The sequence below is a fragment of the Macaca nemestrina genome, chromosome 7 (assembly GCF_043159975.1).
Source record: "Macaca nemestrina isolate mMacNem1 chromosome 7, mMacNem.hap1, whole genome shotgun sequence".
Taxonomy (NCBI): Eukaryota; Metazoa; Chordata; class Mammalia; order Primates; family Cercopithecidae; genus Macaca; species Macaca nemestrina.
Window position 1 is genome coordinate 2,218,606 of NC_092131.1, and position 13,899 is coordinate 2,232,504.

A 13,899-nucleotide genomic window follows, 5' to 3' on the forward strand; every position below is an offset into this window, starting at 1 on the left:
TGGAATCAACCCCGGGGTTGTACAGTAGAACAGGGTTAGGTGAGCTGTGATAGAACCTGATAGAATATTCTACAGCTGGCAGAAATAGTGAGTTAAAAGTAGCTGAAAACAGACCAGGCGCAGGGGCTCACACCTGTAATCCCAGCACTTTGAGAGGCCAAAGCCCACAGATCCCTTGAGTTCAGGAGTTCAAGACCAGCCTGGGCAATATGGCAAAGTCCCATCTCTAACAAAAATACAGAAACGTACCTGGGCATGGTGGTGCGCGTCTGTGATCCCAGTAACTTGGGGAGCTGAGGTGGTAGAATCACTTGAACCCAGGAGGTGGAGGTTGCAGTGAACCAGGATCACACCACTGCACTCCATCCTGGGGAACAGAGCCAGGTTCCATCTAAAAAAATAAAGATAAAAAGCCTGGGCACAGTGGCTCACGCCACGCCTGGAATCCCAGCACTTTGGGAGGCCGAGGTGGGCAGATCACCTGAGGTGAGGAGTTTGTGACCATCCTGGCCAACACAGTGAAACCCCGTCTCTACTAAAAATATAAAAAATTAGTCGGGGCCGGGCGCGGTGGCTCAAGCCTGTAATCCCAGCACTTTGGGAGGCCGAGGTGGGCAGATCACCTGAGGTGAGGAGTTTGTGACCATCCTGGCCAACACAGTGAAACCCCGTCTCTACTAAAAATATAAAAAATTAGTCGGGGCCGGGCACGGTGGCTCAAGCCTGTAATCCCAGCACTTTGGGAGGCCGAGGTGGGCAGATCACCTGAGGTGAGGAGTTTGTGACCATCCTGGCCAACACAGTGAAACCCCGTCTCTACTAAAAATATAAAAAATTAGTCGGGCATGATGGCGGGCGCCTGTAATCCCAGCTACTCAGGAGGCTGAGGCAGGAGAATCGCTTGAACTCAAGAGGCAGAGGTTCCAATGAGCCAAGATTGCGCCACTGCACTCCAGCCTGGGTGACAAGAGTGAAACTCTGTCTCAAAAAAAGAAAAATGTATGTGAAAATACATGTCCATGTAAAGTATGTATTTACATGTTAGTGATTGTACATGTGAAACACCTATTTTCAGGTGTAGAAAAATATTGACAGGGTACAAATTAATCCAAAGCATTAAGAAAGTACCTCTGTGGGGGGGGGATTCCATTGATTTGGTTCCTCCTTTTTCCTTACCTTTCTCTCCTATTTTCTCCACGATGAACATGTGTTAACTGTGGAGGGAAAATCAAACCACAGCAGGGTGAGCTGCCACCGGCTGGAGAGTCGGGCGCCATCTGACTGGGGCTGCACCCCGTCCTAAAAAAACCAAATGAACAAAGGGAACCCTCACCCCATGCAACAAACTACCGAGGATGATCTTTGTAAGAATACTGAATGTTTCACTAGGGTAACATTCTTTTCTTTTCTTTTCTTTTCTTTTCTTTTCTTTTCTTTTCTTTTCTTTTCTTTTGAGACAGAGTCTTGCTCTGCCTGTCGCCCAGGCTGGAGTGCAGTGGCACGATCTCAGCTCACTGCAAGCTCTGCTTCCTGGGTTCACACCATTCTCCTGCCTCAGCCTCCTGAGTAGCTGGGACTATAGGCATGTGCCACCACACCTGGCTAATTTTTTGTATCTTTAATGGAGATGGGGTTTCACCACGTTAGCCAGGATGGTCTCGATCTCCTGACCTCGTGATCCACCCACCTCGGCCTCCCAAAGTGCTGGGATTACAGGCGTGAGCCACCATGCCCAGCTCACCAGGGTAACATTCTTAATATCAAAGGAAATCATACAAGTCCATAAGACCATTAAAAAATTCCCAGTGGAAAATGGTTAGAGAAGCTACAAAAGATTCACAAAAGAACAAGTGAGACAGTTGTCACTACTATCAGGAATTGTAAATTATAAAAAGATGCACATGGCTGGGCGCAGTGGCTCACATCTGTAATCCCAGCACTTTAGTAGGCCGAGATGGGCAGATCACCGGAGGTCAGGAGTTCAAGACTAACCTGACCAATATGGTGAAACCCCGTCTCTACTAAAAATACAAAAATTAGCCGGGTGTGGTGGCGGGCACCTATAGTCCCAGCTACTTGGGAGGCTGAGACAGGAGAATTGCTTGAACCTGGGAGGCGGAGGTTGCAGTGAGCCAAGATCGTGCCACTGCACTCCAGCCTGGGCAACAGAGTGAGACTTTGTCTAGAAAAAAAAAGAAAAAGAAAAAAAAGGCTGGGCACGGTGGCTCACGCCTGTAATCCCAGCACTTTGGGAGGCCGAGGCGGGCGGATCACAAGGTCAGGAGATCGAGACCACGGTGAAACCCCGTCTCTACTAAAAATACAAAAAATTAGCCGGGCGCGGTTGTGGGCGCCTGTAGTCCCAGCTACTCGGGAGGCTGAGGCAGGAGAATGGCGTGAACCCGGGAGGCGGAGCTTGCAGTGAGCCGAGATCGCGCCACTGCACTCCAGCCTGGGCGACAGAGCGAGACTCCGTCTCAAAAAAAAAAGAAAAAAAAAGAAAAGAAAAGATGTACATAACACCTTCTCTTTGATACAGGCTAATCTAGACCTAATACAGACCTAAGGTTGTGAGGACATCCTCAGTGTCCTGCACGCTGCTCCCCTCCTGGGTTAGGTACAGGCAGCGCAGCTCCTTCACCCGGCACCTGGAGCAGGGCCCAGAGCAGCCCTGGAGAGCGGCTTGGCAGCGTCTTGGAAGATTTGCCTGGGCTCATGGGTATCCCATGGCATCCTGCAGGTGACACTGGAAATGTCAACAGGGACGCAGGTCCAGGTGTGTGAGATATTTCAAACAGCAACACTTACAGAAAGGAATGTCCGGTCCTGGGAAAATGACAAAACTTGCCCTGGCACATCCACCCCATGGGACGGGAAATAACCAGCTAGACGGAGACTGCCTCAGTTTTAGCAGCATGGGGAAAGTCTCATGATATGTGATTGTGTGACAAATCAGGATGTAAAGTTGAGCACAGCCTGACCTGGATTCTGGAGTAAAACTCTCCCCTCTTGACTGTGGTTATCCTGAGCCCCAAGAATAAGAAGGACCTTGATGCATAAATTGTAATACTTCTGTCTTTCCCGCAATAGAATATTATCACAGTAAGCCAGGACATAACTTAAATATTAGAAAAGAAAGGACAACACCCACGCCCTAATACAGAAATCAGCCAAGGACATTCACAGACATCAGAACAGCAATTACCGCAACACGTGTCAGCCAAGACCCAACCTCAGGGCTCTTCGTGCGGGATGGATTTCTGGTTTTGTTAGGTTTTGTTTTTCTTTTTTTTCTTTTGTTTTCTTGACAGGGTCTTGCTCTGTCAACCAGGCTGGAGTCCAGTGGTGCCATCATGGCTCGCTGCAGCTCGGATCTCCTGGACTCAAACTATCCTCCTGCCTCAGCCTCGCGAAGTGCTGGGATTACAAGTGTGAGCCACTGTGCTGGGCCCCTAAGGGTTTGTTTGTTTGTTTGTTTGTTTGTTTGTTGAGACAGAGTCTCCCTCTGGAGTGCAGTGGTGCTATCTCGACTCACTGCAAGCTCTGCCTTCCGGACTCACGCCATTCTCCTGCCTCAGCCTCCTGAGTAGCTGGGACTACAGGCGCCAGCCACCACGCCTGGCTAATTTTTTGTGTTTTTAGTAGAGATAGGGTTTCACCATGTTAGCCAGGATGGTGTTGATCTCCTGACCTTATGATCCGCCTGCCTCGGCCTCCCTAAGTGCTGGGATTGCAGGTGTGAGCTACCACGCCTGGCGGGTTTTAAAAAATTATTTATTTATTTAGAGACAGAGTTGTGGCCAGGCGCGGTGGCTCACACCTGTAATCCCAACACTTTGGGAGGCTGAGGCAGGCAGATCATGAGGTCAGGAGTTACAGACCAGCCTGACCACCATGATGAAACCCCGTCTCTACTAAAAATACAAAAATTAGCCAGGCATGGTGGCGTGCACCTGTAATCCCAGCTACTCAGAAGGCTGAGGCGGAAGAATCACTTGAACCCGGGAGGTGGAGGCTGCAGTGAGCTGAGACTGCACCACTGTACTCCAGCCTGGACGACAGAGCAAGACTCCATCTCAAAAAAAAAAAAAAGAAAGGACAGAATGTGCCTCTGTTGCCCAGGCTGTAGTGCAATGGTGCCATCTCAGCTCACTGCAACTTCCATCTCCTGGGCTCAGGCAATCCTCCCTCTTCAGCCTCCCGAGTAGCTGGGACCACGGGCATGTACCACCACACCTGGATAATTTTTATATTTTTGTTAGAGATGCTATTTTGCCCTATTTGCCAGGCTGGTCTCAAACTCCTGGGCTCAATCAGTTCTCTCACCTCGGCCTCACAAAGTGCTGGGATTATAGGTGTGAGCCACTGTGCCCAGCCTAATTGTTTTTTTTAGAGACAGAGTCTCACACTGGGGCTCAGGCTGGAGTGCAGTGGTGTGATCATAACTCACTGCAGCCTCAGTCGCCTGGGCTCAAATGATTCTCCTGCCTCAGCCTCCCAAGTAGCTGAACTATAGGCACGCACCACCACGCACAGCTAATTTTTACATTTTTTGTAGAGACAGGGATTTCACTTTGTTGCCCAGGCTTGTCTCAAACTCCTGGGCTCAAGCTATCCTCCTGCCTCTGCCTCCCAATGTGCTGGGATGACAGGCGTGAGCCACCATCCCGGCCTGGCCCTTGACTTTTGTGGTGGAAGGTGCACTGGAGCCTCACCAAGTCTCACTCAAGTTGCGGGGAACAGACAGGAACGGGGACTTGCCTTCTGAGCAGTCTGTCTACCAGACACACGTCCTCCAGCGTACCCCGCAGTGCTAGGGTGGACTGCTCTTATCCCTGTTATGCAGACGAGGAAATAGAAACCTAGAGAGACTGAAGCACTTGCCCAAGGCCAGGCAGCAGGTGAGAAGGTGAGAAGGCCACAGAAGCTTGCACACCCTGCCCTGCCCGGTTCCCCTGCTGACTACTGTGTGGGGGACAGTGCTGTTAAGAGTGCCCGGGAGTTATTTTAATCAAATGTGATAAAAGATGGCAGACACAGAGACAACTGCCTTTGAAAGAGGAGTTTATTACTCACAGTTCCCAGGAGGAGGGGCACGTGGGGAAGCACCCAGGGCCAGTCAGGACAGAGAGGGGGTGAAGGGAAAGGCTGGGCAAGGCCTTTATTGCCATTTTCCAGGCAAGGCAGCGTAGGCAAGCTGAGCAGAATTAGAACTGGGTAATTTCAGTGGGCTCTGGGCTGGGGGGTGGTATCTAGCTATCTGGTACCTGGCCCTGGGGTGATTTAGGGCAGGGGGCTAGTGTTCTAGAATGCAGGAGCCTGATGAAAGGAGGCAGGTGGGACTCATGATGGTCGCTCTGCATATCAAAGGCATGCTCAGCCTGCACGGTGGCCCAAGCCTGTGATCTCGGTACTTTGGGAGGCTGGGGCCAAAGGATCTCTTGAGCCCAGGTGTTTGAGATGACAGGGAGCTATGATCACACCACTGCACTCCAGCCTGGGTGACAAGAGTGAGATCCTGTCTAAAACAAAAAAAAAGTGAATAAGGCATACTCAGAGGAGGCAAGTGGTCTGCTGTCTCTAGGAATTAGCTAACCCTGGGAGGGGCAGTCCCTCCCTAGGTCCACAAGACCCCAAGATGTCAAAGCACCACAAACGAGAGAAAGTAAAAAACACGATGAGGCTGGGCATGGTGGCTCACGCCTGTAATCCCAGCACTTTGGGAAGCCAAGGCAGATGGATCATTTGAGGTCAGGAGTTCAAGACGAGGCTGGTCAACATGATGGAACCCTGACTCTACTAAAAATACAAAAATTAGGCCGGGCGCAGTGGCTCACGCCTGTAATCCCAGCACTTTGGAAGGCTGAGGCGGGCAGATCACAAGGTCAGTAGATCAAGACCATCCTGGCTAACACGGTGAAACCCCATCTCTACTAAAAATACAAAAAATTAGCTGGGCGTGGTGGCGGGCACCTGTAGTCCCAGCTACTCGGGAGGCTGAGGCAGGAGAATGGCGTGAACCCAGGAGGCGGAGCTTGCAGTGAGCCAAGATCGCGCCACTGCGCTCCAGCCTGGGCAACAGAGCAAGACTCCGTCTCAAAAAAAAAAAAAAAAAAAAAATTAGCTGGGCGCAGTGGCAGGCGCCTGTAATCCTAGCTACTTGGGAGGCTGAGGCAGGAGAATCGCTTGAACCCGGGAGGTGGAGATTGCGGTACGCCGAGATGGCGCCACTGCACTCCAGCCTGGGGGACAGGGCAAGACTGTGTCTCAAAAACAAAACAAAACAAAAAAACCCCAAAACACAAAAGACACCACGAATGAAGAAAGCCTCCAGGAGGGGGAAGTTTGCAGGTGCCTAGGTGTGTCCTTCAAAACTCGAACCCCGCTGGTCAGGTCATTTTTCTTCGGCCCTGAGAAAAGGAAATCCTTCCTGGTCTAAGTTTTAAGAGCATGTTCAATTCAGATTAAAGCAATTCTCTCATTTCAGTGCAACACCTACGTTACTTTCCAGCTCTCTGGGGCCCCCTTTGCAGGAGTGTTCCTGCCCTGCACCCCCAGCCTGGGCCCTGCTCTGCTGCTGTGTGCTGGAGTCAGGTCTAGGGGAAGCCCACAGCCTCTCCCTGTTGACAGCCAGAGCAGAGACCACTGCACGTTTGCAGCGTCCTCTTTGGCGAGGTGCAGGTGAGGGTCCTGCCTCACAGGGCTGAATGAGGAATACAGAGGACCCTGGGCACCGGGAGCCTGTGCTGGGTGCCCAGTGTGGGTGCTCTGAGGGCACTGGTGCCCCTCGGCCGCCCTTGCTTGACTCTTTGAGCTTGTCAGTCACTCCTAAATGTTTCCAAGCTTCCCAGGGCGCTTGCGGCAGGGGGCACCTAACCGGTCCCCAGGGCAGTTCCCCGCATTCTCCCTCTAAGCTGGCTCCATTCTTTATGCCTTCACATCACGTAGGGAGCCTTACTCCCTGCCTCAGTTGGTTCACACTGCAACGGCAAACCACCACAGTCCAAGTGGCTTATGAACCATAATTCATTTCTCAGCACGGCGCTGGCAGATGCCGTGTCTGGCGAGAGCCACTTCCTGGTTCATGGACGGTGCCCTCTTCCTGCATCCTCACATGGGGGAAGCAGCAGACAAGCTCCCTCCAGTCACGTTTTTTCTTTTTTCTTGTTTCTTTTTTCTTTGAGACAGGTTCTCAATCTGTCGCCCAGGCTGGAGTGGAGGGGTGTGTTCTCAACTCACTGCAGCCTCAATCTTCTGGGCTCAAATAATCCTCCTGCCTCAGCCTCCCAAGTAGCTAGGACTACAGACACATGCCACCACAACCGGCTAAGTTTTCATAGTTTTTGTAGAGTCAGGGTTTCGCCATGTTGCTTAGGCTGGTCTCAAACTCCTGGACTCAAGCAATCCTCCCTCCTCGGCCTCCCAAAGTGCTGAGATCACAGATGTGAGCCACAGTGCCCAGCCAGCCACTTTTCTGAGGACATGAATCCCCCTCATGAGGGAATCAGCCCTCATGACCTCATCTCCCAAAGGCCCCACCTCTCTAAAACCATCACCTTGGGGCAAGGACTTCAACATATGGACTTTGGGGGAACACATATGCTATGATTTGGCTCTGTGTACCCACCCAGATCTCATCTTGAATTCTCACGTGTTGTGGAGGGACCTGGTGGGAGGTAATTGAATCGTGGGGGCAGGTCTTTCCCATGCTGTTCTTGTGACTGAGAATAAGTCTCATGAGATCTGATGGTTTTATAAGGAGGAGTTTCCCTGCAGAAGCTCTCTCTCTTCCTGCTGCCATCCTCTTAAGACGTGACTTGCTCCTCCTTGCCTTCCTCCATGATTGTGAGGCCTCTGCAGTCTCACAGAGGCCTCTGTGGAACCATAGGTCCAGTAAACATCTTTTGTTTGTTAATTGCCCAGTCTTGCATATGTCCTCATCAGCAGTGCGAAAATGGACTATTACAATGCACGTTCAGACCATAGCACCCCTGCTCTAGCAGCAGCCCATCTGAGCAAAGGCTTAGTTCTAGCAGCACCCACCTTGGGCCATTGCCCAATAGAGCCACCCCCTTTTTGTTTTATTTTATTTTATCTTATTTGGAGACAGAGTTTCGCTCTCATTGCCCAGGCTGAAGTGCAATGACGCCATCTCGTCTCACTGTAACCTCTACCTCCCAGGTTCAAGCGATTCTCCTGCCTCAGCCTCCCAAGTAGCTGGGACTACAGGCAACTGCCACTATGCCCCGCTAATTTTTGTATTTTTAGTAGAGACGGGGTTTCACCATGTTGGCCAGGGTGGTCTTGATCTCTTAACCTCGTGATCTGCCCTCCTCCGCCTCCCAGAGTGCTGGGATTACAGTTGTGAGCCACCGAGCCTGGCCGGAGCCACACCTTTTAAACCTCTTACCGTCGTGGGTGTGGTCTTCCCCACCCTGTGCTCCTCTGGCCAATGAAAGTCCAGTCCTGTACCGCCTGACTTAGCCCTGTGGCCTGGGAGGCATGCCGCCCCCTGCACCTGCAGGCACCTCACTGGCTTTGGTGAGGGAGTGCAGGAAAGAACTTCTCTAGTCTGTCACGTGAGAGCAGGGATCCGGTGGCCACACAGACTCATATTGGATTCTGGCTTTGTCACCTACTGGCTATGAGATTTGGGGCTCATAGCCCCTCACATCCTCAGGGGTTCCCTCCATAAAATGGAGACTACAGTGTCTGCAAGCTAGTGTTGCCATGAGGATGAAATGTCGTCATGGACAGAGAGCATTTTGCATAGAAATCAATAATAGATATTTGAAAAATTCCCGACTATTTAGAAACAAAACAATACACTTCCTAATAACCGTTGGATCCGAGAGGAAATTACGAGTGGAGAGAATCTTGAGCTGAATGAAAATGAAAACACAGCATATTGAAATGTGCAGGATTCAGCTAAAGTAGTAATTACAGGGAGAATTATGGCAATAAAATGCCTATTTATAAAAGAAAGATCTTAAATCAATGATCTCATCTTTCACCTTAAAAAACTAGAAAAAGGCCAGGTGCGGTGGCTCACGCCTGTAGTCCTAGCACTTTGGGAGGCTGAGGCGGGAAGATCATGAGGTCAGAAGATCGAGACCATCCTGGCTAACACGGTGAAACCCCATCTCTACTAAAAATACAAAATATTAGCCAGGCATGGCCAAGCGTGGTGGCTCACACCTGTAATCCCAGCACTTTGGGAGGCCGAGACGGGCAGATCATGAGGCCGGGAGATTGAGACCATCCTGGCTAGCACAGTGAAACCCTGTCTCAACTAAAAATACAAAAAATTAGCTGGGTGTGGTAGCGGGTGCCTGTAGTCCCAGCTACTAGGGAGGCTGAGGCAGGAGAATGGCATGAACCCGGGAGGCAGAGCTTGCAGTGAGCCAAGATCGCACCACTGCACTCCAGCCTGGTTGACAGAGCAAGACTCTACCTCAAAAAATTATACAAATAAAATTAAAAAAAAAAAAAAACTAGAAAAAGGGGCCGGTGCGTTGGCTCATGCCTATAATCTCAACACTTTGGGAGGCCAAGACAGGTGGATCACTTGAGGTCAGGAGTTCGGGACCAGCCTGGCCAACATGGTGAAACCCTGTCTCTACTAAAAATACAAAAATTAGCTGGGCGTGGTGGTGCATGCCTGTAATCCGGGCTATTTGGGAGGCTGAGGCAACAGAATCACTTGAACCTGGGAGGCAGAAGTTGCAGTGAGCTAAGATGGCACCACTGAACTCCGGCCTGGGTGATAGAGCGAGACTCTGTCTCAAAAAAAAAAAAAAAAAAAAAAAAAAAAAAACAACAACCTAGAAAAAGGGCCAGGAGCGGTGGCTCATGCCTATAAAATTCCAGCACTTTGGGAGGCCAAGGTGGGTGGCTCACTTGAGCCCAGGAGTTCCAGACCAGCCTGGGCAATGAGGCAAAAACCCATCTCTACAGAAAAAATTATCTGCGTGTGGTGGCACATGCCTGTAGTTCCAGCTACTCGGGAGGCTGAGGTGGGAGGATCCCCTGAGCCCAGGAGGTAGAATCTGCAGTGAGGCTTGATTATGCTACTGCACTCCAGCTTGTGTGACAGAATGAGACACTATCTCAATTTTTAAAAAACAAAGAAACTAGAAAAAGGGAACAAATTGAACCAAATTAAGCAGAAAGAAGGATCTAACAAAAATGAGAGCAGAAATTAACGAAATAGGGCCATGCACAGTGGCTCACGCCTGTAATCCCAGCACTTTGGGAGGTTTGAGACCTGAGTTTGAGACCAACCTGGGCAACATGGCAAAATTAGCCAGGCGTGGTGGTGTGCACCTGTAATCCCAGCTACCTAGAATGCTGAGGTAGAATGATTGCTTGAGTCCAAGAAGGAGAGGTTGCTGTGAGCTGAGATTGTGCCACTGCACTCCAGGCAAGACTCTATCAGGAAGGAAAGACAGAAAGAATGAAAGCAAGGAAGGAAGAAGGAAGAAAGGAAGGGAGGGAGGGAGGGTGGGAAAGAAGGGAGACAATAGAGAAAAATCAATACACCAAATTGAAAATCTCTTTGAGAAGGTCAGTAAAACTGATAAGACTCTAAAATTATGAAAAAAAGAGAAAGACGGCCGGGCACGGTGGCTCAAGCCTGTAATCCCAGCACTTTGGGAGGCCGAGACGGGCGGATCACGAGGTCAGGAGATCGAGACCATCCTGGCTAACACAATGAAACCCCGTCTCCACTAAAAATACAAAAAAAAACTAGCTGGGCGAGGTGGCGGGCGCCTGTGGTCCCAGCTACTCGGGAGGCTGAGGCAGGAGAATGGCGGGAACCCAGGAGGCGGAGCTTGCAGTGAGCTGAGGTCCGGCCACTGCACTCCAGCCCGGCGACAGAGCGAGACTCCGTCTCAAAAAAAAAAAAAAAGAGAAAGACAAAAATAATCAAAATCAGGGACATGGATGTGAAAGGGCATGAGGACCCTTTTTGAGGTGTTAGATCCTTTTATTCTATTTATTTATGGAGACAGCATCTCCCTCTGTCACGCAAGCTGGAGTGTAATGGCACATTCATAGCTCACTGCAGCCTCAAACTCCCTGGCTCAAGCAATCCTCCCACCTCAGCCTCCCAAGTAGCTGGGACTACAGGCATGCACCATCATGCCTAGCTAATTTTTAAAATTTTTTTATAGAGACACGATCTCACTATGTTACCCAGGGTGGTCTCAAACTCCTGGGCTCAGGTGATCCTCCCGCTTTAGCCTCCCAGAATTTGGGCATTATAGGCATTAACTGTTTATCATCTTACTTGCATGGGTGTGTACACTTATCAAATAACACTTGGGTCAAAAAATAAAAGGGAAATTATGAAATCTAAAAAAATAAACATAGGCCGGGTGCAGTGGCTCACACCTGTAATCCCAGCACTTTGGGAGGTTGAAGTGGGCGGATCACCTGAGGTCGGGAGTTCGAGACTGGGCTGATCAACATGGAGAAACCTCGTCTCTACTAAAAATACAAAATTAGCCAGGTGTGGTGGTACATACCTGTAATCCCACCTACTCGGGAGGTTGAGGCAGGAGAATCACTTGAACCCAGGAGGCAGAGGTTGCGGTGAGCCAAGATAGCACCATTGCACTCCAGCCTGGACAACAAGAGCGAAACTCAGTCTCAAAGAAAAAAAAAAAAAAGTATTGCCCGAGTGTAGTGCTCTCATGCCTGTAATCCCAACACTTTGGGAAACTAAGGCAGGAGGATTGCATGGGCCCAGGAGTTCAAGGCCAACCCGAGCAACATAGTGAGATCCTGTCTCTACAAAGAAATTTAAAAATTAGCTAAGGGGGATGGTGTATGCCTGTAACTCCAGCTGCTCTGGAGGCTGAGGCAGGAGCATCACTTGAGCTCAGGAGAGTAAAGCTACAGTGAGTCATGATTGTGCCACTGCACTCCAGCCTTGGCGACAGAGTGAGACCCTGTCTGAACCAAAAAAGAAGGAAAAAAAAAAAAAAAAAAAAAAAAAACTGGCCAGGCACAGTGGCTCATGCCTCTAATTCCAGCACTTGGGGAGGCCAAGGCGGGTGGATCACCTGAGGTCAGGAGTTTGAGACTAGCCTGGCCAACATGACAAAACCCCATCTCTACTAAAAATACAAAAAATTAGCCAGGCTTGGTGGCGGGAGCCTGTAATCCCAGCTGCTCAGGAGGCTGAGGCAGGAGAATCGCTTGGACCAGGGAGGCAGAGGTTGCAGCGAGCTGAGATGGTGCCATTGCACTCCACTTCAGCCTGGGTGACAGAGCAAGACTCTGTCTCCAAAAAAAGAAAAAGAAAAAGAAATGTTGTGTGCATCTGTAATCCCAGCTACTCGGGAAGCTGAGATAGGAGAATTGCTTGAACCTGGGAGGCAGAGGTTGCAGTGAGCTGAGATCATGCCACTGCACTCCAGCCTGGGTGACAGAGTGAGACTCTGTCTCAAAAAAAAAAAAAGAGAAAAATAAATGTTCCTTGGGTAACAAGAATATTCCCCAGAACCTCTACAGCTTTTAGTCACAATGATCATTTATTCTAAAATTACCAGGTGTGCCAGGAAACAGGATCATATAAACCAAGAATAAACAACAGACATAAGGCCGGGCGCGGTGGCTCAAGCCTGTAATCCCAGCACTTTGGGAGGCCGAGGCGGGCGGATCACAAGGTCAGGAGATCGAGACCACAGTGAAACCCCGTCTCTACTAAAAATACAAAAAATTAGCCGGGCGCGGTGGCGGGCGCCTGTAGTCCCAGCTACTCAGGAGGCTGAGGCAGGAGAATGGCGGGAACCCGGGAGGCGGAGCTTGCAGTGAGCCGAGATCGCGCCACTGCACTCCAGCCTGGGCAACAGCGTGAGACTCCGTCTCAAAAAAAAAAAAAAAATAAATAAAATAAAATAAAATAAAATAAATAAATAAATAAATAAACAACAGACATAAATCCATAGGTTGCCAGGTATTGAAATTACTAGTACAGGCCGGGCGTGGTGGCTCACGCCTGTATTCCCAGAACTTTGGGAGGCCAAGGTGGGAGGATCACAAGGTCAGGAGATCGAGACCATCCTGGCTAACACAGTGAAACCCCCATCTCTACTAAAAATACAAAAAAATTAGCTGGTGTGGTGGCGCGCCTGTAGTCCCAGCTACTCAGCAGGCTGAGGCAGGAGAATCACTTGAACCTGGGAGGCAGAGGTTACAGTGAGCCGAGATCTCACCACTGCACTCCAGCCTGAGCAACAGAGTGAGACTCTGTCTCAGAAATAATAATAATAATGAATTAGTAGTATGTACCTTAAAATGTGATCAATATGTTCAAGAAAAATTAAGATGGAGAATTTAATCAGAAAATTGGAATCTGTAGAAAAAGAATCATATAAAAATTCCAGAACTGGGCTGGGCGTGGTGGCTCACGCCTGTCATCCCAGCACTTTGGGAGGCCAAGACAGGAGGATCACGAGGTCAGGAGATCGAGACCATCCTGGCTAACATGGTGAAACCCCGTCTCTACTAAAAACAAAAACAAAATTAGCTGGGCGTGGTGGCGGGTGCTTGTAATCCCAGCACTTTGGGAGGCTGAGGCGGGTGGATCACGAGGTCAGGAGATCGAGACCATCCTGGCTGACACAGTGAAACCTCATCTCTACTAAAAATTAAAAAAAAAAAAAAAAAAATTAGCCAGGTGTGGTGGCGGGCGCCTGTAATCCCAGCTAGTTGGGAGGCTGAGGCAGGAGAATGGTGTGAACCCAGGAGGCGGAGCTTGCAGTGAGCCGAGATTGCGCCACTGCACTCCAGCCTTGGCCTCCCAAAGTGCTGGAATTACAGGTGTGAGCCACCACATCTGGTGGTGGTGCCACACACTTTTTTTTTGTTTGTTTTTGAGACGGAGTC

At 49.9% G+C, this 13,899-nt stretch overlaps 1 protein-coding gene across 2 annotated transcripts in view; it reads right to left on the reverse strand.

The window, feature by feature from the left end:
- Positions 1-13,899, reverse strand: part of LOC105489860 (phosphofurin acidic cluster sorting protein 2) — a 107,066-nt gene that overhangs the window by 86,080 nt on the left and 7,087 nt on the right. For both annotated transcript variants that reach the window (XM_071099452.1, XM_071099453.1), the window contains exons 2-4: positions 2,563-2,734; positions 1,177-1,299; positions 250-391 (exon numbers count right to left, since the gene is read on the reverse strand). In XM_071099452.1, coding sequence (XP_070955553.1) covers positions 250-257 — 8 coding nt within the window. In that variant the 5' untranslated portion in view covers positions 258-391; positions 1,177-1,299; positions 2,563-2,734. The remainder of the gene's footprint in view (positions 1-249; positions 392-1,176; positions 1,300-2,562; positions 2,735-13,899) is intronic.